Source organism: Odontesthes bonariensis, chromosome 3 (genome assembly GCF_027942865.1).
Source record: "Odontesthes bonariensis isolate fOdoBon6 chromosome 3, fOdoBon6.hap1, whole genome shotgun sequence".
NCBI classification, from domain to species: Eukaryota; Metazoa; Chordata; class Actinopteri; order Atheriniformes; family Atherinopsidae; genus Odontesthes; species Odontesthes bonariensis.
In genome coordinates this window covers 33,092,249-33,115,696 of record NC_134508.1, presented here as the reverse complement: position 1 = coordinate 33,115,696, position 23,448 = coordinate 33,092,249, and the positions used below count along the sequence as shown (strand labels likewise).

The window sequence follows — 23,448 nt, the reverse complement described above, 5'->3', positions numbered from 1 at the left end:
TACTGTGAGAAGGAATGTGATGATTAACAGTGATATTTTTTGTCCTAGATCCTGATGTTATTGTGCATCATTTTTCTGAATGGGATGTTTTGAGCCGCTCTGCTTGGTTGAACGTCGCATTACGTATGAATTTGCACGACTTTAACGGCAGTTTTGTCTGTTAAATCAGCATCAGCTCTTGATGTGCTGATTTCCATTTAATCCGCCCCTCTTTGCCCGCTTGCTGTATGTTTAAAGAGCTGTACAGTCTGAGAATTCAGAGTTTTTCATAAATGTGATGCTAAGATTTTGCGCAGCAGCGTGCGAGCGTAGTCCAGCATGTCTGTGACAGGAGAGAAAGACGTGGTCGTCCCCGGAGATGTTTGTTTTTGACGGCTTCACTAATGTTTTTGAGCAGGATATTGTTTTAAAGTCTGTGCTTGTTTCAGTCAGTGGGGTTACATGGCACTGAAAGGATCGGATAATTGGCTTAATTACAATAAGACGGAGTTATTAAGTGCATGTAGACACCTTCATCTGACAAGAAATTGGATCGGATCAGATCGGGTTACTCGCCATCGGATTAAGACCCTGAGATAACTCGGTTGAAAGTCAAATTAAACGGTGAAGCACGTGGTGAATTAGACTTTGCGTTGTGCGCATACTCGAGATTTTTTCCCGGGGTCGTGAACCGGAAGTCGGAGGAGATGATATTACTGTTGTAGTCGCTGTCGGAGAGAAACAAACAACGCGATGGAGAATGCGCCGTTGTACATGGCGTTTGTGCAACAAGCAGCTCATCACAAACAAAATGTAGAGGGACGTAGCTTCATCTTGCTCTTCGTTCGCCATTTTCTCGAATACCTGAGTTTGTTATTGGTTGTTGAAGTGGTCAACAGGAAGAAGTTCTATTAGCAATAGTTGAAATGGGTACAGAGCCACCGATCGTATCGGAGTATGACATGCTTTGTGCCTGTGATTCCATTCATACACCGCCATATATCCAAGGATAATTACCCTTGCTCAACTCATTCTCATTGTAATTTAGCCAATTATCCGATCCTTTCAGTGCCATGTGTATGTGAATCTGTGAATTTTTTAAATCAATGAGGTTGACTTTTACAGCCCGACTCATTTAAATGCGATACATGCAAATTTTCGTTTGCATGTATTATTAAGTAACCCAGTCTGAATTATTTAGTGCTCTCCAACAGGACTTAAAACCATCTAATTGTTTTTTTTTTTTTTTTTTTTTATTGAAGACTTCAAACTTCTTCATATGATGATATTTTGACTGGTTAATATCACCAGAAAACACGCAGACACAAGAGACACACACATGATCAGCAGTGTTTCTGGATCCTGGTGCTGGGAAGCCACTGCCGTACATGTTTTAAATGATGACACCGATTCAGATGACTTTCTCAGCTCACCAGCTTGTCATCGAGTTCTGCAGAAGGCTGGTAATGGCTCATTAATGTGAGCCAGGTGGGCTGAAGCAGGGAAACGTCTAAACCGGAAGGCTCATCGCATTTAACCTCTGGGGGGGGCTGGTCGAATAATCTGTTTTGTTTTGTTCCCAACTGAGTGAAATGAGCCAGAAGTGTCTGTGTAGCTGCCAAGATACGAGCTGTTTGAATTCTATAAATACTAAGGAAAGGAGCTCCAATGCTTCCTTAATTATCTCCTTTAGCATCGGACACACCAGACCATCCTTTCAGAAAAAAGGAGGTAATTCCACCATTTCCTTGCGGCTGCAACCTTTATTTTTGCTGACCGGGAATCATGTGGATAAATATGAGGATGAGTATAAGTAGCCTGTGGCGACACAACATGTACCTTTCTCAGTGACAGACTTTGGTAAAGGAGTGTACACACTGCTACATACAACGCTAACAAAATCGCTAAATTATAGGATTCGTTTCTGTTTTTATTACACATGTCACCAAGTGTTAATTAACTAAGGTAACTTCACCCTGTGGATATTTACTCTTAGGAGGAAAAACTAAAAATTAAGAAATATTGCTAAAGCTAAATGGAATAAGCTTAAATCCCAACATTGTAGTGAATTAGACAACTTATTATGTTGGCAGATGTAAAGACTGATCATCCAGCAGAACAGAAACGACGTAGGATGTCCTCTTGGTTTTGTTCAAAAAATGAATGAATGAAAGAGCTGGAGGGCGTTGCTCAGCTGTTTTTGCCTCTTTCTTTATTTGCAGGTTTTCCAGCAGGCGTTACACAGACAGCCAAACACAGCAGCGCAGTACCTGCAGCAGATGTACGCCGCCCAGCAGCAGCACCTGATGTTGCAGACCGCCGCCCTCCAGCAGCAGCACAGCCTCAGCACCGCCCAGCTGCAGAGCCTCGCTGCCGTACAGCAGGTCAGAAAACCGCCGTTGGATGTAAATCATTCTGACTCTGCTGCTGGTGGCCAGCTACAAAACATCTCTCAGAAACTGTACATTACTCTTTCTCCCTCTTGTGTGTTCCCTCGGGACAGGCCAGCATCGCAGCTGGTCGGCAAACCTCCTCACAGAACGGTACTTCATCTCAGCAGACGGGGTCCACTCAGGCTACGGTAGGTGGAGCTGTGAGTGTGGAACCAGCCTCATAACAGCTTCTTAAAGTTGGTTTGATATTTTTCTAAGTAGATCATCTTCAAACAAAATTAATTTAGAATCAGGAAGCCGGCGGTGAGGTCTGCTGTGCTCCTTCATGCGTATAAATAACAGAAAAGCCATTAAAAAAAAAAAAAAAAAAAAAAAGGTTGTATAACCAATAATCCTGTTAATCTCTCCCCATAGATCAACCTGACCACCTCCCCGGCGGCAGCTCATCTGATCAGTCGGGCCCAGAACATCAGCTCCACCCCCACCAGCATTTCCCAGCAAGCTGTTCTGCTCGGCAGCCAGTCCAGCCCCACTCTGACAGCCAGCCAGGCCCAGATGTACCTGCGTGCACAGATGGTGAGAGCACAGGGATGAGGAGCATAGTCACTGGCACACTGCAGATGCACATAAATATAAACAGACTCAGAAAATGAGCTCGACTCGCAGTCGGATTCTGTTCATTTGAGGCTAAGTTTGTTCCGTAAGCGCTCTGTGTGTGTGTTCTGTCTCTGTTCTGTAGGATGTGGTGGGATTTATACTCATCTTGTCATCAGATTAGGTGGTCAGGATGCTCTGTTCAGAGTGCTCAAGACAAACGTGGAGAAAAAAAACTTTTGAAGCTGAATTATTGCTCGGAAAACATTTCAGAGGTCATTGATGTGATACTTTGAGTGTACTGATAGCCATACACTTTATTTCTGATTCAGGCTTCTGGTGTTGAACACCCCTAATTATCTAATATGTTTATATCAGTAAACTTTCTCCAGTTTTATAGATGCCCAGAGGACAGAAATTAACTATGAATCAGAGTCTGTTAATTTGACAAAATTGCTTGTCCAGAGCAGATGTAAAAGATTCTATAAAGTTTTATGAATATTTTTTTTTCCTGGTTCAATTATTTCTTCCTTCAAATGTCTACGTGTGGTGTCTTCCAGGCCCAGCAGAGTAACCTGGTGCAGGTGGCCAGGAGCCTTGGCCGAGCTGTTCCTCTGTCCTCTCAGCTTATCTTCACCCCCGCTGCCACGGTGACAGCTGTCCAGTCAGAGAGCTCCACGCAGGCTTCATCACAGGTCGGCCCGTTGCAACATGTCATCACTAAAAGGATCACCATCCTCCTTTGGATACCTGCAATGCTGTTGTTTCAAATTTAGCAGATCACTTATGAATTAAACTTGGTGTATATCTACACTGTCTCCAGAACCAGGTCCAGAATCTCACTATTCGTGGCCAGCAGGGGGCGACCACATCCTCCTCTCAGACTCAGACCCTGCAGGCTCTCAGTCTGAAGCAGAGCCCTGTGCCCATTCAGCCCGCCTCATTGCTCAAGAACCCCAGCCAAGGGACCCAAGCTTCTACTGGAGGGAAGTCAAGCTCCTCCGACAGCCCCTCGGACGCAGGAAAGAAGGGGGACAGTGTGGCAGTCACAGAGGTTCGAGCAATAAACATGAGCCGCAGTGTCACAGCCGTCAGCGCTCAGCCTCTGATTGCTTCAGGTAAGTGGAGCCTTGATTTCCAAAATAAAAAACTCTCTCTTTCACAGATAAATGAATATTAAACATTAGACGAGTTGCTGATGACTTAATACCGATGAATGGTGTCATCTTAGATCCAGTGAGGGTTTGACTTTATCGTATTTGGAATCTTTGTCTAATTGTTTTGTTATTGGACATATCGATAATTTAATCAATCAGATAATCTGCTAATTAACCAGTGACAAAACGGTACCAAATTTGAATGATTTTCACAAGAGTGAAAGTGTGAGAGTTGAATGTATTTTAAAAAGTTCAGCGATATACTGTCAACTCTTTATTCTTTCTTTTTAATACTGAAAAATAATGTTCAAAATGCCATAAATGTATCTCATTTACATTACATTACATGTCTTATTAGGTGTTTTTTTTTTTTTTTTTTTTCTAAATTAACTTCCAAGTGAGAAACATTTGTGGTTGTTTTTAAAATATTCTGGTCTTTTTGGACATATCTGAACACCTTAATGTATCACTGTGAAATTCATGGCCCCCACAGAGTCAACTAGGTGTTCCCTCATTGTAGCCTATTTTCGCACTGCAACGACTGTCCCTGAATGCATCCTGCGTGGAGACAGACTGAGCATAGCGGCTGCTTCTGCTCTGTCTTCTGTAGGAACACAGCGTTAATCTAGTTTCCTTCTGACGAGGAGCCCAAATGGGCACAGAGCAAGTGGTGTGTAAAATGTAAACAGTCCGCATAGTTTAAAGGTTTCATGTCATTTCTGTACCGATGCTCAGAGTTCCATCTGACATTTGTTTTCATTTCAGCCGGCAGATAAATTAAACAGATAGCTTGTCTACCAGCTGCTGCATGCTTCCTTTCGTCGCAGATCAGTACATTTCAAACCTTCAGCTAAAGCTGAGGTTTAAGGCAGCTGTCATTGTGTTTGCAATAAGATTAGAGGAGAAAGTACTAAAGCCACGTACTTTCAGGAGCTCTCTCTCTCTTGGCTGTTAGTGTGACATGTCAGGGCCTGCATCGCAAATCCATTCGCTCACTAAAGGGGTGAAACCAGGCGTATTAAAGACCGTGTTGGTTTGTGTCTGGAACAGCGTGGCTGCTTTGTGAGCGAGAAACCGTGAGAGGCGCACTGCCACGCAAGTCTTTTTTTGTGTTTGTTTGTTTTTTTAAACCACTTTTTGTGTAATTGAAAGTCGGCAGCTGTTCTTTTAGTTTTTTCTTTCCTTTTAAGTGTGAATGGCTTTGAATGTGACAGTGATTACGTCAGTTTGAGTCCAGTTTGCTTGCAGGAGAAAATCCCTCTGATGCATTTTTCCTTTTTCTTTAGAGGTTCCTGATGAGACGCATTTCACGAAATAATCTTTGTGCGCCATCGTCTCTGTGCATGACTGTAAAGCTTTTATAGAGTGAATGCAGTCTTGATGCAGACTGTTGTTGTTTGCCTGTTTTTTCTTTTTTGTGCATGTGCGTTAGGGGAGGGGGAGTCGGGATTATCTGAGCGTGTCAGTGCACAACTGTGTCTTGCTTTGTTTCAGTAATGGATTCACAGAAAATGAAAGGGAGGATGGGAGCTGGAAATCGGGCTTCACCCTGCTGTCTGGGGGAGAAAAAAAAATGAACTTGGGTTGCCATAGCAGCAGACCACAAGGGACAGGTGCTCACATGAGATGCTGGGGAGTTAATATGCTGTTGATCAGGAGCTGAGGAGGCTGTGGGACTGGGTCGCATGTAGATAAAAGCTCGACTTCAGCTTTACTGTGGCGGGGTCATTATTTGACTTATTTGAATTTTCAGGCTCAAATTACAGAAAATTACAGACTACTTTCATGTCTTTTCATGTCTAGTGACCTGCTAGATAAATGGAGATGGATGGCTTTTTACACCTCATCCATAACTGTTGCTTTATTTTAGATATCATTAGTGACTCATTAGCCCCGTCTCTACTCTCTTAATAGTAAGCAATCTAAGTCTTTAAAAGAAAATTACCGTTATTGTTACGTTTAAAAAAAAGTCACGACTTACTTATAACTCACAAGAAAAACATGTAGTAAAGTTTCTACTGCTTCTTAATATTATTTTTGATGTCTGGTTGAGAAGGGGCTCAACATTCATGTGTGAATTGTTGGAAATTAGAAACTCCACAATCAGCTGAAACATAAGAATCCTGACTTTTTAAGAGGCATTTACATACCCCATCAGGCACCGTCCCTCTGCGTTTTTGCTAAGTGTGGAATTTCTGCCACCTGTCTGATCAAATTTATGCAGAATGGCAGTTTAGAAGTCAAGAGGCTTATAGACAAGTAGCTCGATAACTCATCGGTACCTTTGACACACTTAAATGTTGACTTTGGCTTCACTTGTGTTTAATACGACTCAGCAGAGAATTGTCTGAGAGAAAAACTAAAATCCAAGAGGTGTGATTCATCGCTCCGGCTATTTTTGGTTGTCAGCATTGTATCTGTTTTTGAGAAATATTCGCGGTCAAAGAGGAGGAATTGGGGAGGTGGGCAAATGTTAAGCCGTCTGGCTTGGTGCAGTACTTGTCTGTCAGCGCCTCCCCCTCGCCAACAAAGAGCTAACAACTTACTATAAAACCACAGCAGGGAACCCACAGAATCACAATATTAGCAGATTAAATGAGCAGGTCTGCACATGATGTCTGTTTCTTGGCATATTTCAGTAGCAACAATATCAGTTGCCAGCTTCTACAAATATACAGTGCTGTGAAAAAGTATTTGCCCCCCTTTCGGATTTTCTGCTTTTTTTTTTTTGTCAAACTTAAATGTTTCAGATCATCAAACAAGACAAAGCAGTTTTCAAATGATGATTTCATTTATTAATAGAAATGGCGTAAACTAATACAGCATTTCAGCAAAAGAATAGTCAGTCAAACATGGTGGTGGTAGTGTGATGGTTTGCTGCTTCAGGACCCGGACGACTTACCCTAATTGATGGAACTATGAATTCTGATCTCTTCCAGAAAATCCGAAAGGAGAATTTCTGGCCATCAACTTGCACACCTTAAAGTTATGCAGCATGACAGTGATCCAAAGCACACCAGCAAGTCCACCTCTGCATGGCTTAAAAAAAACCCAACTAAATGAAGGTTTTGGAATGGCCTAATCAAATTCCGGACTTAAATCCGATTGAGATGCTGTGACATGACCTTAAACAGGCCTCGAAAGCCCTGCAATGTGGCCAAGTTACAACAGTTCTGCAAAGAGGAGTGGGCCTAAATTCCTCCACAGCGATGTAGGACTCATTGCCAATTATCGCAAACGCTTGATAGCGGTTGTTGCCACCAAGGGAGGCACGACGGGGCGGTTCTATTTTCACAAAGGGCCAGGTTGGTTTGGATTGCTTTTCTCTCTTAATGAATAAAATCATCAATTGAAAACTGCTTTTTGGATTTACTCAGGTTAGCTTTGTTTGTTTGATCTGAAACATTTAAGTGTGACAATAAAGCAGAAAACCGAAAAAAATCTGCAAGGAAGCAAATACTTTTTCGCCGAACTTTTTCTGCAATTTTTACTTTAATCTGAGAAACTATTTTCTATCATTTTTTTCCCCCAGTGTGGACACTAAAGGCTTAAGGATTCCCACTTGTCTCTAGTATTTTCTATTAAAATGACACTCAGAATTTCACAATAGGCGATCATTCCGTGTGATTTGCTTTTCTTTCTGGGAATCTGGCGTTGTTTCATTGCTTTTTCTTTTTGGACAGCTGAGTCAGAAACTGGACTCAACTGAATCAAGTGTTCTCTTAAAGCTTATAACGCCTACTTGATAAAACATCTGCAAACCTGATCTAAATTCTCTTGTAATGAGGACAGGCTACTTATGGCCTGCTGTTTCCTCCTTCTTATAGGTCACAGTGTGTTTGCGAAAGGTTTGCCAAAGTGACAGCCTGTGTGAGTGTGGAAACTCTGGGATTTTCCAGGGCCTGGTGCTACAAGTACTCAGAGGAATGTATACTGTCCTCAGATTCAGGACATTGCACAACAATACACAGTTAGAGGTCTATAAACACTCATTTTGGGGGAGTGGTTGCCACTGCCACATACTAAAGATTGTATTTGCATGTGTAAATATATGTGTGGGAAATGGGGGGGGCCTGCATCATTCCAGTACTTAATCCCAAGACCTTGAGGGGGGAAATAGCCATTACATGAGTTTCTTCGGTTCCTCCTCTTCCAAAACCTCTTTCTGTTCCTCATTAGAGCCTTGAGAAAGTTTGTAGAAATCATGCGGAGGACTGGTTGTATCCGGCATGTACTGATTCAGAAATCCCCCTCCTTCACCCATACTGTGCCTGGGAATCTCATGAACCGGTGGGCTTTTGCCTAAGCGGGCTGCCATATCTTGATGCATTCAAACCCCTGTGAGTTCATGTTTCTCTCTTTTTGCTTATTTTATGACCAGATTTTTAACAGAAGCATCACTGTAATCCATAAACGATGGTATTGATGAAGTCAGTGTTGTCTTTTGAATCTATTGTGAGCTTCACTCAGAAAATGAATGCAGACCATTCGTAAATGGGCAGATCTATTCTCTTAAAGTTCTTTGCACGGTTCAACAGCCGGATCCTACATGTCCCATAATGCTGTTAAATCTGTTAAATTGTGACTTTCGCTACTGGTCTCTGTGCTCTTTCTTTCCATGGAAAGTCTTACAGGAAGTACAATATGCATAAACAAATGCAACTCCACAGTTTCAACTTCTAGGTCTCACTTTTACACCGTTTTTGATCTTTTTGCATCATTTCCCTCCGTGGGTTTAGATGTACAGATCCCTGTAGAAACTAACCTGTGTGCACAAAGTGGCAGAATTCCCAGAACGCAGTTAGTCAGGAGATCTGATTGGCTGGCACCTCCACTGCTGCTTGAAAACTCAAAACTCTTCTCAACTTTCCACTAAACCTGAGCTGTGAAAGCGAAGCCACAATTTGGCAACATGAGGAAGAGACTGTTTATGCTTTAAAATGCATAATTTTTTTAGAGTTTTAGTAGTGATGTGGATTTGGACATGGTGGTCATGTCAGTCAGTTACATGAGTATCATTATTATTATTATTATTATTATTATTATTATTATTATTATTACCCATTTATGTATTTAACAAACATTCATGGTCTTGACAAACTTTGCATTGACATGGAGTTTGCTGCACGCAATCATGTTTTTGCCACTTAACTTTCACGTAGGAAAATGATGTGTTCAAAATTATTTGTATTTTGTTGAAATGTTTGCAGAACTGTCAGTTCTATCAGTCACAGCTGTGTTATTTAGCCGCTAGCTTGGCTGCAGACTCATCCATAACAATGTAGTTGTCAGATGTTGGTAGTTCTCTCCCTCCTAAACTCTGTTGTTACTCTTCAGATTCAAAAAAGAGTTTTTTGCGCTGTAAAGAAGCTTCTTCAGTTATTTTTGCCACACATAGGGGTGGGTTTTATCTGCTGAAGTATGTTAAATTCCTTTTCAATGTAAACCATCTCATAGGCTGGCATCCTTCGATTGTTATGCAGCTGGCTGTATCCACATTTCTCCAGCTTATAGTCATCCTGCTCTGAACACTGCAAATATGAGCTGAATGTCCTCCCTCTGCACCACAGTTAACCAGATTTTCTGCTGCCGGGTTCCTTTGTCCCGCCGTGTGAAAAAGAAAACACTTTTCAGCAGATCGTGTGGCATTAAAAGCACTAATGACATGCAAACTGTGTTTGACAGAAACATCTATATTTTCCACGGCAGGGTACAGACTGTGGTTAGTGCCTCACAGGGAAACTTTGAAACCAGATGGAGCCTATCCCACACAAACCATCATGAAAAGAACTGGCGAGGGTGGGATGAGGGGGGATCTCAGACAATTGCTGATTTACTTGGCAATTTTCCACTCTTGGATTTATTGTGAGTTTTATTAACATCGCTAAGCACACCTCCATGTTCACACGGGTCATACAACAGGGGCCCCTGCACAGCACTTTGGTGCAGGAGTAACTCATTTGTTGATTGGGTTTAGCCATGAGAACGATTTAATTGGTTATTATGTTTCCTGGTGGAGTTGTTGGAGGTCAAGGAGGCAAGAGGAGTGGCTGGGACCTATTGAGTAAATAGTAGCTCTGAAGGGTGTCATGGAGAGTGGGCTCTTCGTGTTTCCTCCTGAGGCAGTTCTAATGTTAGACTAGCCTCAGGCTACTTCCGCTGAGCACTCTCCCCCTCACACATGCAGCCACAGTACAAGATTGATGTGCTGTGTGTTTGGCCTCTGGGCAAATTATGAGCTCAGCATGTCTTTTCAGCAGCTCTGACAGGTGGGGACAGGCCGTTTTGAAACAATTTGCTGGTAATGGTTAGACCAAACTGCAACAGTGGGCCTGTCTGTGCACCTTTCAGCACTCTCTTATTATTACATCTTTTCAACGAGGGGCACAGAGGTGAAGACGTCCTCATTTTTCACTGTTCAGGAGATCGTCAAAGGTTCATTAGATAAAGTTTGTTTTGGTTTAAGGCCAGTACTAAAAATAAACTCTTATTTAATTGACTTTTTTTGTAGGTTTGGGGTGTAATTGTATTCCCTGTTCACAACAATTAACACGAATTATCATGAATCTGACCAAAACCAGCCTTTTAAAAGGCTTGTAAACGCATTAGCCCGACCGAGTTTAAGTGTATATTTATACAGTTGAACAACTGACAGACAGCTTAAACGTGTCATAAATTGTGGCTCTGAAAGCAGCCCATTAAGACTGTCAACTCAATTAAAGCACTTCCAGACTGTCACTGTGCTCTAATAAAATGTATTAACTGCAGCTTCATCAGACTAAACAACAATTCAAGTCATTTAAAGACAAATTCTGTGTACTTACATGTACAGTGATCTTCCACAGAGAAAATTCGAAGCAACGGAATCAATACGTGGATTCACCTCCTGTGCATGGGAACGATTAGAAAGGCGGTGTTCCAGTTAAACGGCCGCGGCTTTAACAGAAGCTCGACTAAGCTGTGCATCTAAACACGCTGACTGATACCCAGAAACGTCTGCGTTCATGAAGAATGAAGAGCAGTAATTAGACAAGCGTCCCCGTTGTTTAACAAGTTAGAGCTGTAAGTAGTGCTGGGCGGTATGACCAAAAATACATATCACGGTATTTTTTCACGGTATCACGGTATGTCACGGTATTTTTTTTCATGCATAATTAGGTGTTCACAGGATTTTCTACAGATTGAGAACAGAATTACTGCAGTAGATTAACTTAGGATGGTCTATTTTACCGTCATAGAATAACGCCCCACAAAATGATGCTGTTTACAAAGAAGTGCTACTCATGATTCTAATGAAGTGAGGAATCGGAATGCAAACACAATTGCAGTCAAAATACAGAACTTTTACTGTGCAAATTTCAAACTTCTTTTATGAAAATCAATCCAAAAAAGTAGTGCAACTTGCAATAATTATATTTTTGCATCAATATGAGGTCGTAGGCAGTCCCTCTAGCAACGCGTCTTGAAGTGACATTTGGCTCGACTTTTCTTTTTCTTTCCCCGTGTTACCTGCTGATGTGGCAGGTGCTGACCTTAACTTCATGCATTCTTGATATTCTAAGACATGCTTACGGCTAAGGTGATGGAGCAAATTGCTCGTGTTGCCACCTCCAGCGACAACTGTAGCCCGACAACACTTGCATAAAATGGTTGTTTGGTCGACGTCTGATTTTTATTATTTTTTTAAACCAAAAAACTTCCAAACTACGGACACGGCTCCTTTTTTTGGCACAAGTTCTTCTGTGTCAGCATGTTCTACTAGTTCTGCAGCTTCGATTTCGGAATATTCCATGTCTATCCTATCCACCTTCTCGTAACGCAAGTGCTTATTACCACCTCGCACCCATAGGCAGTAAACATGCGTGTTTAGAAGCGCAACACTGAAAAGGGTCCCGTCTCAAACAATGTCGCGCGACGCAGCGTTCCCCCCGTTGTGTAATCAAATACACCGGTATGGCGGTACATTAAAAATTCATATCATAACGAAATTATAAAGCACTGTGTATACCGCCCAGCACTAGCTTTAAGGGTAAAGTTCTTTGTCAATTTGGGACACAACTAAAGCGTTTGAGGTTTTTGTTGTTCTCATTCCAGCTTACGCCCAGATTCAGCCTCATTCACTGGTTCAGCAGCACAAGCAGCAGCAGTTTGTGGTCCAGCAGAGCCAAAGTTCCCAAAGGACGACGGGCCAGCTGCTGCAGACGGCTTCCATTCAGCCGTCACAGCACCCCGTCCCCGTCCTACCCAAACCTGCCCCTCACCAGCCCTCCACTCCCAACCAACAGGCCACCATCTTCCACTCCACCATCAGCCCCCACGCCCTCCACTCCTCCCTCAACCATGCCAAAGCTCAGCCCGTCCAACTCACTGCCATCAATCTTCAGATACAACCAACGGTACGTACAAACACATCCAGTAAAAATGTCTTTATCGTTTGCATCCTTGTCAGCTGCTGAATGTCTTTCTGCGCTTCTTCAGTGGCACCTGTGGAGTGGTGCGTAACAATTATCAGGACTCTTGTGACCCACGTGACAAATATACAACAATAACAAAACTCCCACCGTATCCCAGCATCACTTCTGCATGTGAAAAACCCCACATGACACGTCTGATATAAATGATTTGAGTGCCAGTCCTTCAGATGTTTTAGAAGGTGGTTTCTAATTAAAGCACCACCACCAGATGTATTGTAATTGGCTCAGTCACAGATATCTGGAATACGCTGGATCTACGTGTTACTTAGCTTTTGGATTTCTGGTGTTTTGAAAAACAAAAACTTCTGTTCCAACAACACCCACAGTCTGCATTTCTCCTCCAAGTGTGAAAAAACACAGGAATCCTCTGAGTTCTGGAATCTTTGTGTAATATTTTCCCGCTGATGTGATGTTTTCCGAGTCTTGTGGTTTTCAGTTTTTGAGTCACTGGCATTAATAGCACGAGCAGTCCCTGATGTCTGCGGTCACTGCCGTCTCAGATATCCTTTTCTCATGAATTCATCCGTCTGCCTTTTGTTGCTCACGCTCATCCCAGGCCGCTCGACTGGTTCAGGACAGTAAAGATAAGCCAACCTCGTTAGTGGTCAGAGAGACGAGTCAGACGCCGTCCACGCAGCAGCAGCAGCATCATCAGCAGCAGCATCAGCATCAGCAGCAGCAGCAGCAGCAGCAGCAGCAGCAGCAGCAGCAGCAGCAGCAGCAGCAGCAGCAGCAGCAGCAGCAGCAGCAGCAGCAGCAGCAGCAGCAGCAGCAGCATCAGCAGCAGCAGAAGCAGCAACAGCAACCTGCAACCTCCCCATCACAACCCTCCAAACCTGGAGAGCAGCCCAAGGTCAACCTCGCCACGCCACCTGTTCAGCCGCAAGGTAAAAGACGTGGCAGCTTTCTGGAAGCTGTGAAAATGCTTCTGTGGAGTGCTTAGTTGGGATTAAACTCTGTGGGAACTATATCACACCCTTGACTGATCTTCCAAAGAGATTAAACATTAAATCGTTAAACATTAAACAAGAAAAAAAGGCAAAAATACATGAAGGCGCTTCCATAACGGGTGAAAATCAGAACCTAAGAATGTTAATATGACTTCATTTACACAAACTACAATCTAAGATGAACAACTTGGCTCAAACTGTGAACGCTTAGTACAGCATAGTAGTATAGTATAGTTTATTTATATAGCACCTTTCACAGACAAATGTCACACAGTGCTTTACAGGAGGTGACCCCATAAAATACATAAAAAAAACAAAGCAGTCATAGAAGCCCAAGTCAAACTAAAAGCTACTTGGAATAAAAATGTCTTCAGCTGTTTTTTTTTTTTTTTTAAATGAGTCCACGTAGACCAGATTACGTGAGGAAACAGGGATACTTGGGTATGATCGTTCTGGTTTTCTTTCATTTTACATTGAGAAAAACACTTTCTACTTCTTCTCAATAGTTGTCAGGAAAGCGCTCGTCAAATATCGTCCTAACGATCAACATCCTCCGGCTCCTCTGAGCAGCTGTTTTCAGGCAGCTTTGTGTTTTTCTCACCTGATGATGCAGTTAAAAATGAGCAGACATCCCAGTAATAATGATCTCTCTGCCATAGTGTCAAGAGCTTGAAAGGTTTAAAAACAAAAAGGCCATCACCAGAACGAAATGGACACACAGGCACTGCATGCCCCCTTTTGTACACGCATGTTTTTGCTGTCCTTTACATTAAGTCTGAGGTTTGCTTCTGTAACATTTAGATGGTTAATGGGGACAATCTGTGTTTTTTAAATTCAATAAAAGCAGTTTTTATGTCTTTGACTAACACCAAAGTGGTTTATATATAATTCAATTCAACATTTTTAGCTGCTTCTGTCGAGAACTGTTGCTTCATCAGCAAGTATTCTTTTTTTAATTCTACTTTTTGTGCCTAATTTGTGAACATTTGGTGCAGTGGCTCAGTATCTAAGATGCAGCAGTGATGCTGCAGCTGTATGCCGGATCCGTTATCTGTGAGACGGCGCTAGAAATGCTGCTGACACCTGACGGTGGGTCGTGATGCGTGTGAAGAGCGGGGAACTATTTTGGTAATCCAGCTGCTGAAGGGACAGTTTCACTTTAGAAACATTAAACATTTACAGTCACACAACTACAGCACATTAAAGTGTGTGAACTACCTCTGAACCATTCATTATAAGGACTTTAAATCTCATCGCAATAAAAATACATGAGGCGGTTGTGGATGTGACACAGTAAATCACTGTGGTCTATCCTGATAAAACCTAAAATGGGTTCAATGGATACATTCTTCTCATTGTAACTTTATTGTTTCAGTCTGAATGCTGTATCGCACTTCTTTTTTTTTTTTTTTTTTCTTTTTTTTTTTTTAGACTTTAGTTCCCATCGTGCGCTCATGTTTGACGGTAAATGTTACACACATAAATCCAACACGACTGATGTTTAAATCAAAAGAAGTGAAGGATATTAATGACAGAGTTGATGCAGTCCACTTGAATTGCTTTCTATAATGACACGCACTCACCTGTTGAGGACATGTTCTGTACCTAGGAGTTTAGGTCAGGACTGTGGGAGCTTTATTTGCTGCACAACCACTTCTAAAGGGTAGTCGGGGTAAAGTTTCAACTGTCCAGATGAAGCTTCGAGGTTATGCTGAAGAATTTTGAGTTGGTTCTCCTTCATTTTTCCATCCAATTTGTTCAATCACCCACTTCCACTGGCAGGAAAACAGCCCCAGAGCTGGATGCTACTGATACTGCATTTAGCTGCTGGTACTCTTGGTTTTTTTCCGGTTGAATACCTCTAGGTGTTGTTCCCCGGCAACTCAAATCTGACCATTAAAAATTCCCTCTAGAAGGCTTTTATTGATCCACGTGGTCACCACTAAATGTGTTGATATTTAAGTAAAGGATGTTCTTCTCTTTCTTTTTTTCCTCAGTACTTTAAATTTGCTTGATTTTGGACCGGACTGAAGTTCCAGCAGCTTCCAGTTCATGTCCTGGTGGTTTCTGGTCATCAGACCAGTTTCACCCTCTGTGAATCAGTTTGGATGCAGCAAATATGTTCCTCACTTGCACGAATGAGCTGCTGTTTCAGCCTTTTAGAGTAAAATCATGACCAAAACCTTGCTCACATGAAGGAACAATCACAAAATGGCCATTTTAAACCAAATCCTAGAGATCTTTGTCATGTTTTTCTTGTATACAGCCAAGGTGACTGGTTTTATCTTCTTTGACTGGTTTTGATATCTCCTTCAATGATTTGCCTCCTGTTAGTAAATGAGTCTCTTGTTTATTACAGCAATGCTTAGAGTAGCTTATATCACCAGCAGTTTATGTTTTGTGGCCCCAACTTAAGTAATGAAGCCTGATGAATTTTTTTGATAAGCAGATTTCAAAACTTCTCTTCAGGTTCACTTGGCATTGACATTGGATAGAAACAGTGCTGTGGAGGAGCTTAATGATGTTGATTTCTATGATTAATGTGTGCTTGATGTGAATCTCACAGTAAAAAAAAGATAGAAATAAGTCTTTAAATCTGTACTGTAGCTTTTAGTTGTTTAGTGATTAATTGCTGAGATGAACGTTGAAGCAGAGAGTAGCCATGCTTCATGAAAACTTTCAATGTGGTTAGAGATAGTTAACTCAAGCTGGTTTTGTAGAGATAATTGTTTAAGTATGTTATTATCTCTGGAGAAGAACTTTGTTTTCTGAGATTACGGGTAATTATCTTTTGCTTGTTCAGTCTGGTAAGTTTAATTTTCCTGTCACCGCAAACAGTGGGATGGTCTGGCTGAAGAGGAGTTGGTTAAACCCACAGACGCTACTGCCCGACACCTTTTTATCTCATTACAGCACACATAATTATCCACACGTGTCTTGATTTAATCTTATAGATCCTCCACAAGTGTTACAGCTATGAGGATTACCACCATAATCACATTGTGATCACAAGAAGTCAAGTTGCATTTCCTCATTTTTACACGTCATGATCTCAGGAAAACAAAAGACTGATTTTAGGTGAAAGCAAAAACAAGCTTTGTTGTCTCCACCTGACAGCATAATCAACTTGTGATCTCAAAATACATAACTGCAAGGCCGAGCTCTGCTTCTGTCGATGGACGTCATAAGATTTAAGTAACAATGTGAATACGGAAGCCCAGAGCGGACGTGGTACGTATAAACTTTTTTTGGATGATTATTAAAACAATGATCGTTTTCTCGAGATAACGATTTAATTTACCGATGGTTTTCGAGGCCACTATTTCTCCCCAGTCCGCCCCTGTTTATATGTGTTTATATGTATTTCTGTCAAAGGTGTACCCATTTTTACCCCGTTTGTGTAACAATTCTGCTTGTGAAAATGCACAAAGCAAATCCCCCTGGTGTGACAAGCATTTCGTTTTCTCGAGATAAATAACTCGTTATCTCGAGAAAACTATAACGGCACCTCTCGTACATCATTCGGTAACCATGGAGACGGCCTGGTCCCCTCAGCTGGTCACTGATGAAGTTGACTATATCAACAGGATCAATTAGGTGTAAAGGCCTATTGAGCTGCAGTCGAGCCAGCCGTCTCCTTAAATGGCGTGTGCTGATATGAAAGTCATCTCTACAAGACAAACAAATTGCGAACACATAAAACATATATAAACAGGGGCGGAGTGGGGAGAAAAAGTGGGCTCGAAAACCATCCGTAAATGAACTCGTTATCTTGAGAAAACCATCAAAAAAAAGTTTATACGTACCACGTCCGCTCTGGGCTTCCGTAAATAGTTGAAGGAGTGTATTTTCTTTTAAATGGCAAAGCAAGGCGAGTGTCGTGTGTACAGACATCCCAAGTCTCCCGGAAGCTCCAGGAGTCTCCCTGATACTGATAGTTAATCACGGATGCCCGCGAGTCGGATAAAATATCCCGGATTTTAGACTATTCGAGGGAGTTTTTTTTTTTTTTTTTTCAATGCGAGTGAGAGCTTGCAAGCAACACAATAACTCGTGCACCATGCGCGTTTCGACTGCGCTGGCACGAGAGAGAGAGGGGTGTGGGGAGAGGTGTGAAACCTGTGCGTATCTGTCCAAAGCGATGCTCTTTTCAACCAGCGCTCAAGGCGACTGCTTGTCAGAGGGCGCGCTGATTGGTTTAGTCAGCAAAATAAGCCAATAATGTTCGGTGTGGGAGGGCTTCGATTTACTCTCTGACAGTCACCTAAGTTACCCCTCAAAACTGTGCATCCTGCCAAATGGCAGAGGGTGAATCCTCGAGTAAAAAACGAAAATATAAGACTCATTTTACAGCAGAACATACTAAAGTATATCCATGTGTAGTGAAGGTGAAGAATGATGACACCATGGCGAGGTGCACTGTATGCATTAGTGACTTCAGTATTGCCCACGGCGGACTTAATGACTGTAAAACATGTGAAGGTAGGCTGAACGCGCCAACATCTGCATTTTATTTCTGTAGGTTAAATGCTATATATGTTATAAATTGTTATAAAATAAAGCAAAACGTACGCAAAATGATAAGCATCTCCCTGAAATGAGTTTTTGGAACTTGGGATGTCTGGTGTGTATGGGGTGGGGTGGTGGGCTCCTCCCTGCAGCTCTGTTTACGGCCCTGCTGGAAACAAGCCTCGTGTTACTTTAATGGATGCTCTGATGAGCTGGCTGCAGTCTCGGGACAGAAAGAAGACCGTTTTTTGAGTGGTAGGGTGGATTATGTTTTGATGTGAAGCCAGCGCAGGATCAGGGGGAGGAAACGGGGAGGCGGACCCCGCTCACAGGCTCCTGATTTACGGGCGGCGCTGCAGCTTTAAGCCGCGCAGCAGGTTGGTGTGAGTCTGTCCGTCCGTCGGTCGGATCTAAAGCAAACAAACAGAGCAGCCCGCACATGTTTTCTGTCTGAACAGAGGGAGTTGCGCGGTAAGGAAACTCTTCTAATTCAACACTGATGGCGTTATGTAGACAAAGCACGGAGGCGTCGATGTATTGTTGTGATGGTGGAAGTGTCAGAGGATAGATTTGGGTTAATTGTGTATTATTTACCGTCGCTGTGCCTCAGACACTTGAAATGTTCGCCTTCTTTTCTTTTAGCCCGTTGGCAGTTGGTTGTGACTTAAATCTGCAAATTCTAAATGGGACAGGTGCGCTCAAAAATACAAACTGATGCTTAATCTGAGTTTTATACAGACCAAACTACACAAAGTAACCTTTGTTTTTGATAAAGCAGTAGCTTTTCATGTTATTCCTCAAAAGTTTAGTATTTACATTCCTCATTCAAGACCGTAACTAATGATTTTGCTCATAGTTTAACCTATTTATCTACAAAATATCAGTAAAAAATACATAAAACTGCACCTGCGTTATTTTTGTTTTGTCCATCTGAGAATGCTAAACCCCATGAATTGTCACATTTGACAAGCTGAAACTGCAGTGTTTTGAGCTTTGCTTAAAAATGAATTAGATTAAAGCTGATTACTTTCTTGATTAACTAATAAACATACTTGTCAATAAAATGCCACGAATAGTACAAACTTACTTAGAAACCAAATATAAATATTCCAATCCGGGGCCGTTCAATTTACCAGAAGCGGCAAATATCAGGAGCTCAAACTAAAGTGCAGGTGCTTTTTTTTCCTCTTAAAAATCACAGAAATGATCGCTCTCCAGCTCTAATTTATTAAAACTCTTGTATGTTAAATGGATGATTTTGTTTTCTTGGTCAGGAGGAGCCTCAGTCAAGAGGCCAAGTGCAGCAGCAGGGACCCCACCTCCAGCCATGACCTCAGGAAATGAGAGCGAGGCGCCCACCGTGACGGGCAGCACGCCGCAAAACGGAGAGAACAAACCGCCACAGGCCATCGTAAAGCCCCAGGTCCTCACACATGTCATCGAGGGCTTCGTCATCCAGGAGGGAGCGGAGCCATTCCCCGTGTGTGTAAGTGGCCAACATCAGGTTTACTGGCAGAGGAAGATGATAAACAACCCAAAGCCGCCGCCCTCTCCGGTGTAAATGTCTGCAGGGAGCAGTCAGCAGGCAAACACAAACCCTCTGCTGCTGCTTGTAGTGGCAGCCTACAGCGTCTGTTAAAATCGGTCATTAATTAGAAGGAGATCTGTGGGTGTGACAGGAAAATGTGCTGCTCGCTGCACTTCCATTCATCTGTACTCTACTTGTTCCCTCAAGGTGTAAAAAGCCCTCCTTCATCTGCCTGAAAATTGATGGATTGTCATCTCATTGTTTACAGAGCGTGTCTCAAACAGAGCACGGGCTTAACACTTTGCTAATCTTTTCTTTTAACTAAATAGACAAAAGTGTTAACAGTGAACAGCGCCACTAGGATGTAAAAACTTTGGACTGTCTGCCTCCTGCTGGACGTTTGGTGTAAATGCTCAACACATTCTCTTGCCTATGAGAAGAAATGTCATGGCTTTTCTCTCGTTTCAAGTGACATTTATACACATTTGTCCATATTTTCTCACTCTGCAAACACAGTTTCCTCCAGTACGTTTTGGTCATTGTGCATGTGGCATGTAAGAAGTTAAAACAAAGACCTTTTATCCCAGCGTCTCTCTTTATTGCAGCCTTAATCAACCAGTGCGTCCCATTCAAGTCATCTCATCAGTACTCATGTGGTCTTTGTTTAATGCTGCTGGGATTTATGGCAGAATGATCATATTGGAGCTGTGTAAACAGTGTGTTCTGAATAAATTCCCTGTAAAAGCTCATTTTTTATATTTTGAATCTGACACCAGGTGGAGCGTCTGCCCCTTCTCATCGACAGCCCAAAGAAGCTGGAGCATCAGCTCTCCTCGGACCCGGACAAAACTCCGGTCAGCAACGCAGCCAACACCGACTCTGAGCCCGAGGACCAACCAGGTGAGACCAGACAGATTAAACGCTAATCGGCTGTGCGCGTTTATTGGTGGGGCTTTATCCTGTTAGGAGAGCGTGTCATCTCGGCGTCTGTTCCCACGTCATCTTCGAACGCCTCCTCCGAACGCCTCCTCCGAACGCCTTGAAGCGTGAAGGCGTGAAGCGTAGGAAATTGGACCATTTTGAATAATCCGCCTCATAATGCTCACATATCTGTGCACGTGCCGCTTGCTGCTGTGTTGTAAACAAACAGAGCCGAGCCTCTGTTCTCAGCGTAATTTCACGCACATTCATCTCTTTAACCAAACCACTTAACCTGTGTGTCCGCCCCCCCCCCCCCCCCAAATCAGAGTCAATCTGCTAGATAACAGCCTTCACTTTCAGGAGGGATTCTCCAGTTGGATTTGACTTTCTCCTTTTATTGAGATTGATCAATGTGAAGTCTGGCTGTGGTGAGTTCAGAGGAAAAATTGCAGAAAAAACGTCTTCAGATGAGAACTATGTGGATTCGAGTTCTTGGTAACATTTAAGACGATGATTTAAAGCATTTAGCTTTCTTAAGAACAGCCCAAGTGTACTTCATGAGAATTTCTGATGTTTAGATAATAGAAGAAAGTTCCTGGTGCACACTCCGGTTTCCTCCCACTGTCCTAAACATGCATGTTAGGTTTAGAAGTTATTCTGAATTGTCCTTATTTGTCACTGTGTGGCCCTGTGATGGACCTGCCACCTGTCCAAGGTGTACCCTGCCTTAACCAATGGCAGCTGGGATAGGCTCCCCCCCTGCCACCCTGAATTGATTTGAATGATTTGAATGATTATAGAAAATGAATGGAAGGATGTTAAATAAGGCCAAATATTTATTCATCCCAAAAAAATCCCCAAACCTCTGAAATAAGAAAAAAAAAAAAATATATATATATATATATATATAATGTATATTAGGGCTGGGCGCGCATTAACGCAGGTTTTATGATTGTAAAAGTCTGTTGAATGCATCTCATTCACACAGTTACAGCAAACACCACGAAGCATGGAGTAATAAAATTAAAATAAACTAGCAGGTAACATCACCGCTACAGGTGCTCCTCGGTCTCTGTGTGAAGCTCACGGAGCTAACCGGCGCTACTTCCTGTTTTACTTGTTTCAACATAAAAGCACATATTTCAAAATAGATTTTTAAAAAAAACTCCTGCATTTACAGCCAAGTTGAATTGTCTTCTCACCGTAGTAGTTCCAGTCTAAAATATCACTCAAAGGCAAAACACACAACTGATAGCAGCAAGTCATTCAAGGAAACAGACAGTGGAGCGAGGCTTCTACATAAAAACTACAGAAAGATGCTGATGTTAAAAGTGTGTTTGCACAACAAATGTTATGGCACTTAAATATGGCAGTACATTTAAAATAAAACTAAATGCTATACACTACTTTTGAATTAATTTTTTGATTTTGCGTACAAATGCGATTAATCGTGATTAATCAGGGAAATCATGTGATTAATTAGATAAAAAAATTTAATCGTTGCCCAGCCCTATATAAAAAATCAAAGGTAAGCAGGTGAATGTGGTCTGTGTGTGCCGGTAAATATGCTGTGCTGATCGGACTTCTACACAGAATTTGGAGTGCACCTCCAGAGAATACTTTATTCTTTAGACACTGATGTACCACACAAGTGTCTTCATGGTGGAAATATGGTGCTAATTATGTCTTCTTCTCCCACAGAGAAAGACGAACCCAAGCTGACATGTGAATACTGCGGCTGGGTAGACTTTGCCTACACGTTCAAGGGCTCTAAAAGGTTCTGCTCGATGGTTTGTGCGAAGAGGCAAGTCACCCTGGGTTTTATGTTCCTTAACATCTGAACTGTTCACAAAATCCTGTAGTCACATGAAAGGCTTTAAAAACGGCGGCTCTTTTTCAAACAGGTACAATGTGGGCTGCACGAAGCGAATTGGACTTTTCCGTCCCGAGCGGAACAAACCGGCAAGCCGCTGGCGCCGAAGATCTCAGGGCCGCCCCAGTATAGAGGCTAAAAAGCAGGTACGGACAGTTGGCGAGCTCCCTCACTCTTCTTCTATCATCAGAAAACTGCTTCCACTTTTAGGTTTTTTTTCTTTTTTCTAACCATGCATTTTTCCCTCCTGGTCCTTTTTAATGAGGCTGAGGATGATTTGTGTCCTCTGGAAGCTCCCATCATCACCAGCCTTTACTGGTGACCAGTATGAATGGGAAAGTATTGGAACTGAGTTTATCATAGTGTGACATTTTGTAATTGGACTCAGAAGTAGTTACAGCAGAACTACATTTTGTTGGTAATTTTACAATAATAAATACTTAGAAATCCCTTTTTCTCTCTGTTTTTATACCTGAAGTCTCTTGAGTTCTGTCAGGTTTCAAGAGTTGGGTCTCGAACATCCATCGTGGTACTTATGTCTTAAGTTAGACTGACAAAGTATCTCTGCAGGTGCTTTATTTGGAGTCATTGTGCAGCATAAACCTTACTTAGTATGCCTCAGGTGTACTGATGAGCCATTGGTTTCTTGAGTGCATGCTATCTCCTACTGCTATCGACTCCTCTCGTTCCTTTCCAGAAACTGTCTCCTTCGCCGCAGCAGACTCAGGGCGGCTCCGTCTCCTCGCCGCACGCCTCGCAGCCCAGTCAGGAGGAGTCCAGCCCGTGTTCAGACATGTCAAGCTACGAAGAGCCGCCGTCCCCCCTGTCAGCAGCCAGCTCAGGACCCCTGGCTCCCGCCCCGGCCTCAGCCCAGGTTCCCGTCCACCGGCAGCCAAGCAGGGCCTCGGACCAGGAGGGCTGCGCTGGCAGAGATATACCGTCACTCTGCGAGCGCTTCCTACCCAACGACCCCACCAAGTGGAACGTGGAAGAGGTGTACCAGTTCATACGCTCGCTCCCAGGTCAGGAGGCTCATTCATGAAGTTTGACATGCATGTATCGGTTTCAAC

The 23,448-nt window shown here is 42.6% G+C and overlaps 1 protein-coding gene across 2 annotated transcripts in view; it reads left to right on the top strand.

Moving 5' to 3' along the window:
* phc2b (polyhomeotic homolog 2b (Drosophila)) overlaps positions 1-23,448 on the top strand; it is a 38,719-nt gene that overhangs the window by 13,741 nt on the left and 1,530 nt on the right. For both annotated transcript variants that reach the window (XM_075461629.1, XM_075461628.1), the window contains exons 3-14: positions 2,202-2,363; positions 2,483-2,560; positions 2,787-2,948; positions 3,527-3,661; positions 3,790-4,084; positions 12,218-12,519; positions 13,154-13,484; positions 19,331-19,542; positions 20,361-20,484; positions 22,207-22,309; positions 22,410-22,524; positions 23,076-23,400. In XM_075461629.1, the coding sequence (XP_075317744.1) occupies positions 2,202-2,363; positions 2,483-2,560; positions 2,787-2,948; positions 3,527-3,661; positions 3,790-4,084; positions 12,218-12,519; positions 13,154-13,484; positions 19,331-19,542; positions 20,361-20,484; positions 22,207-22,309; positions 22,410-22,524; positions 23,076-23,400 (2,344 nt within the window). The remainder of the gene's footprint in view (positions 1-2,201; positions 2,364-2,482; positions 2,561-2,786; positions 2,949-3,526; positions 3,662-3,789; positions 4,085-12,217; positions 12,520-13,153; positions 13,485-19,330; positions 19,543-20,360; positions 20,485-22,206; positions 22,310-22,409; positions 22,525-23,075; positions 23,401-23,448) is intronic.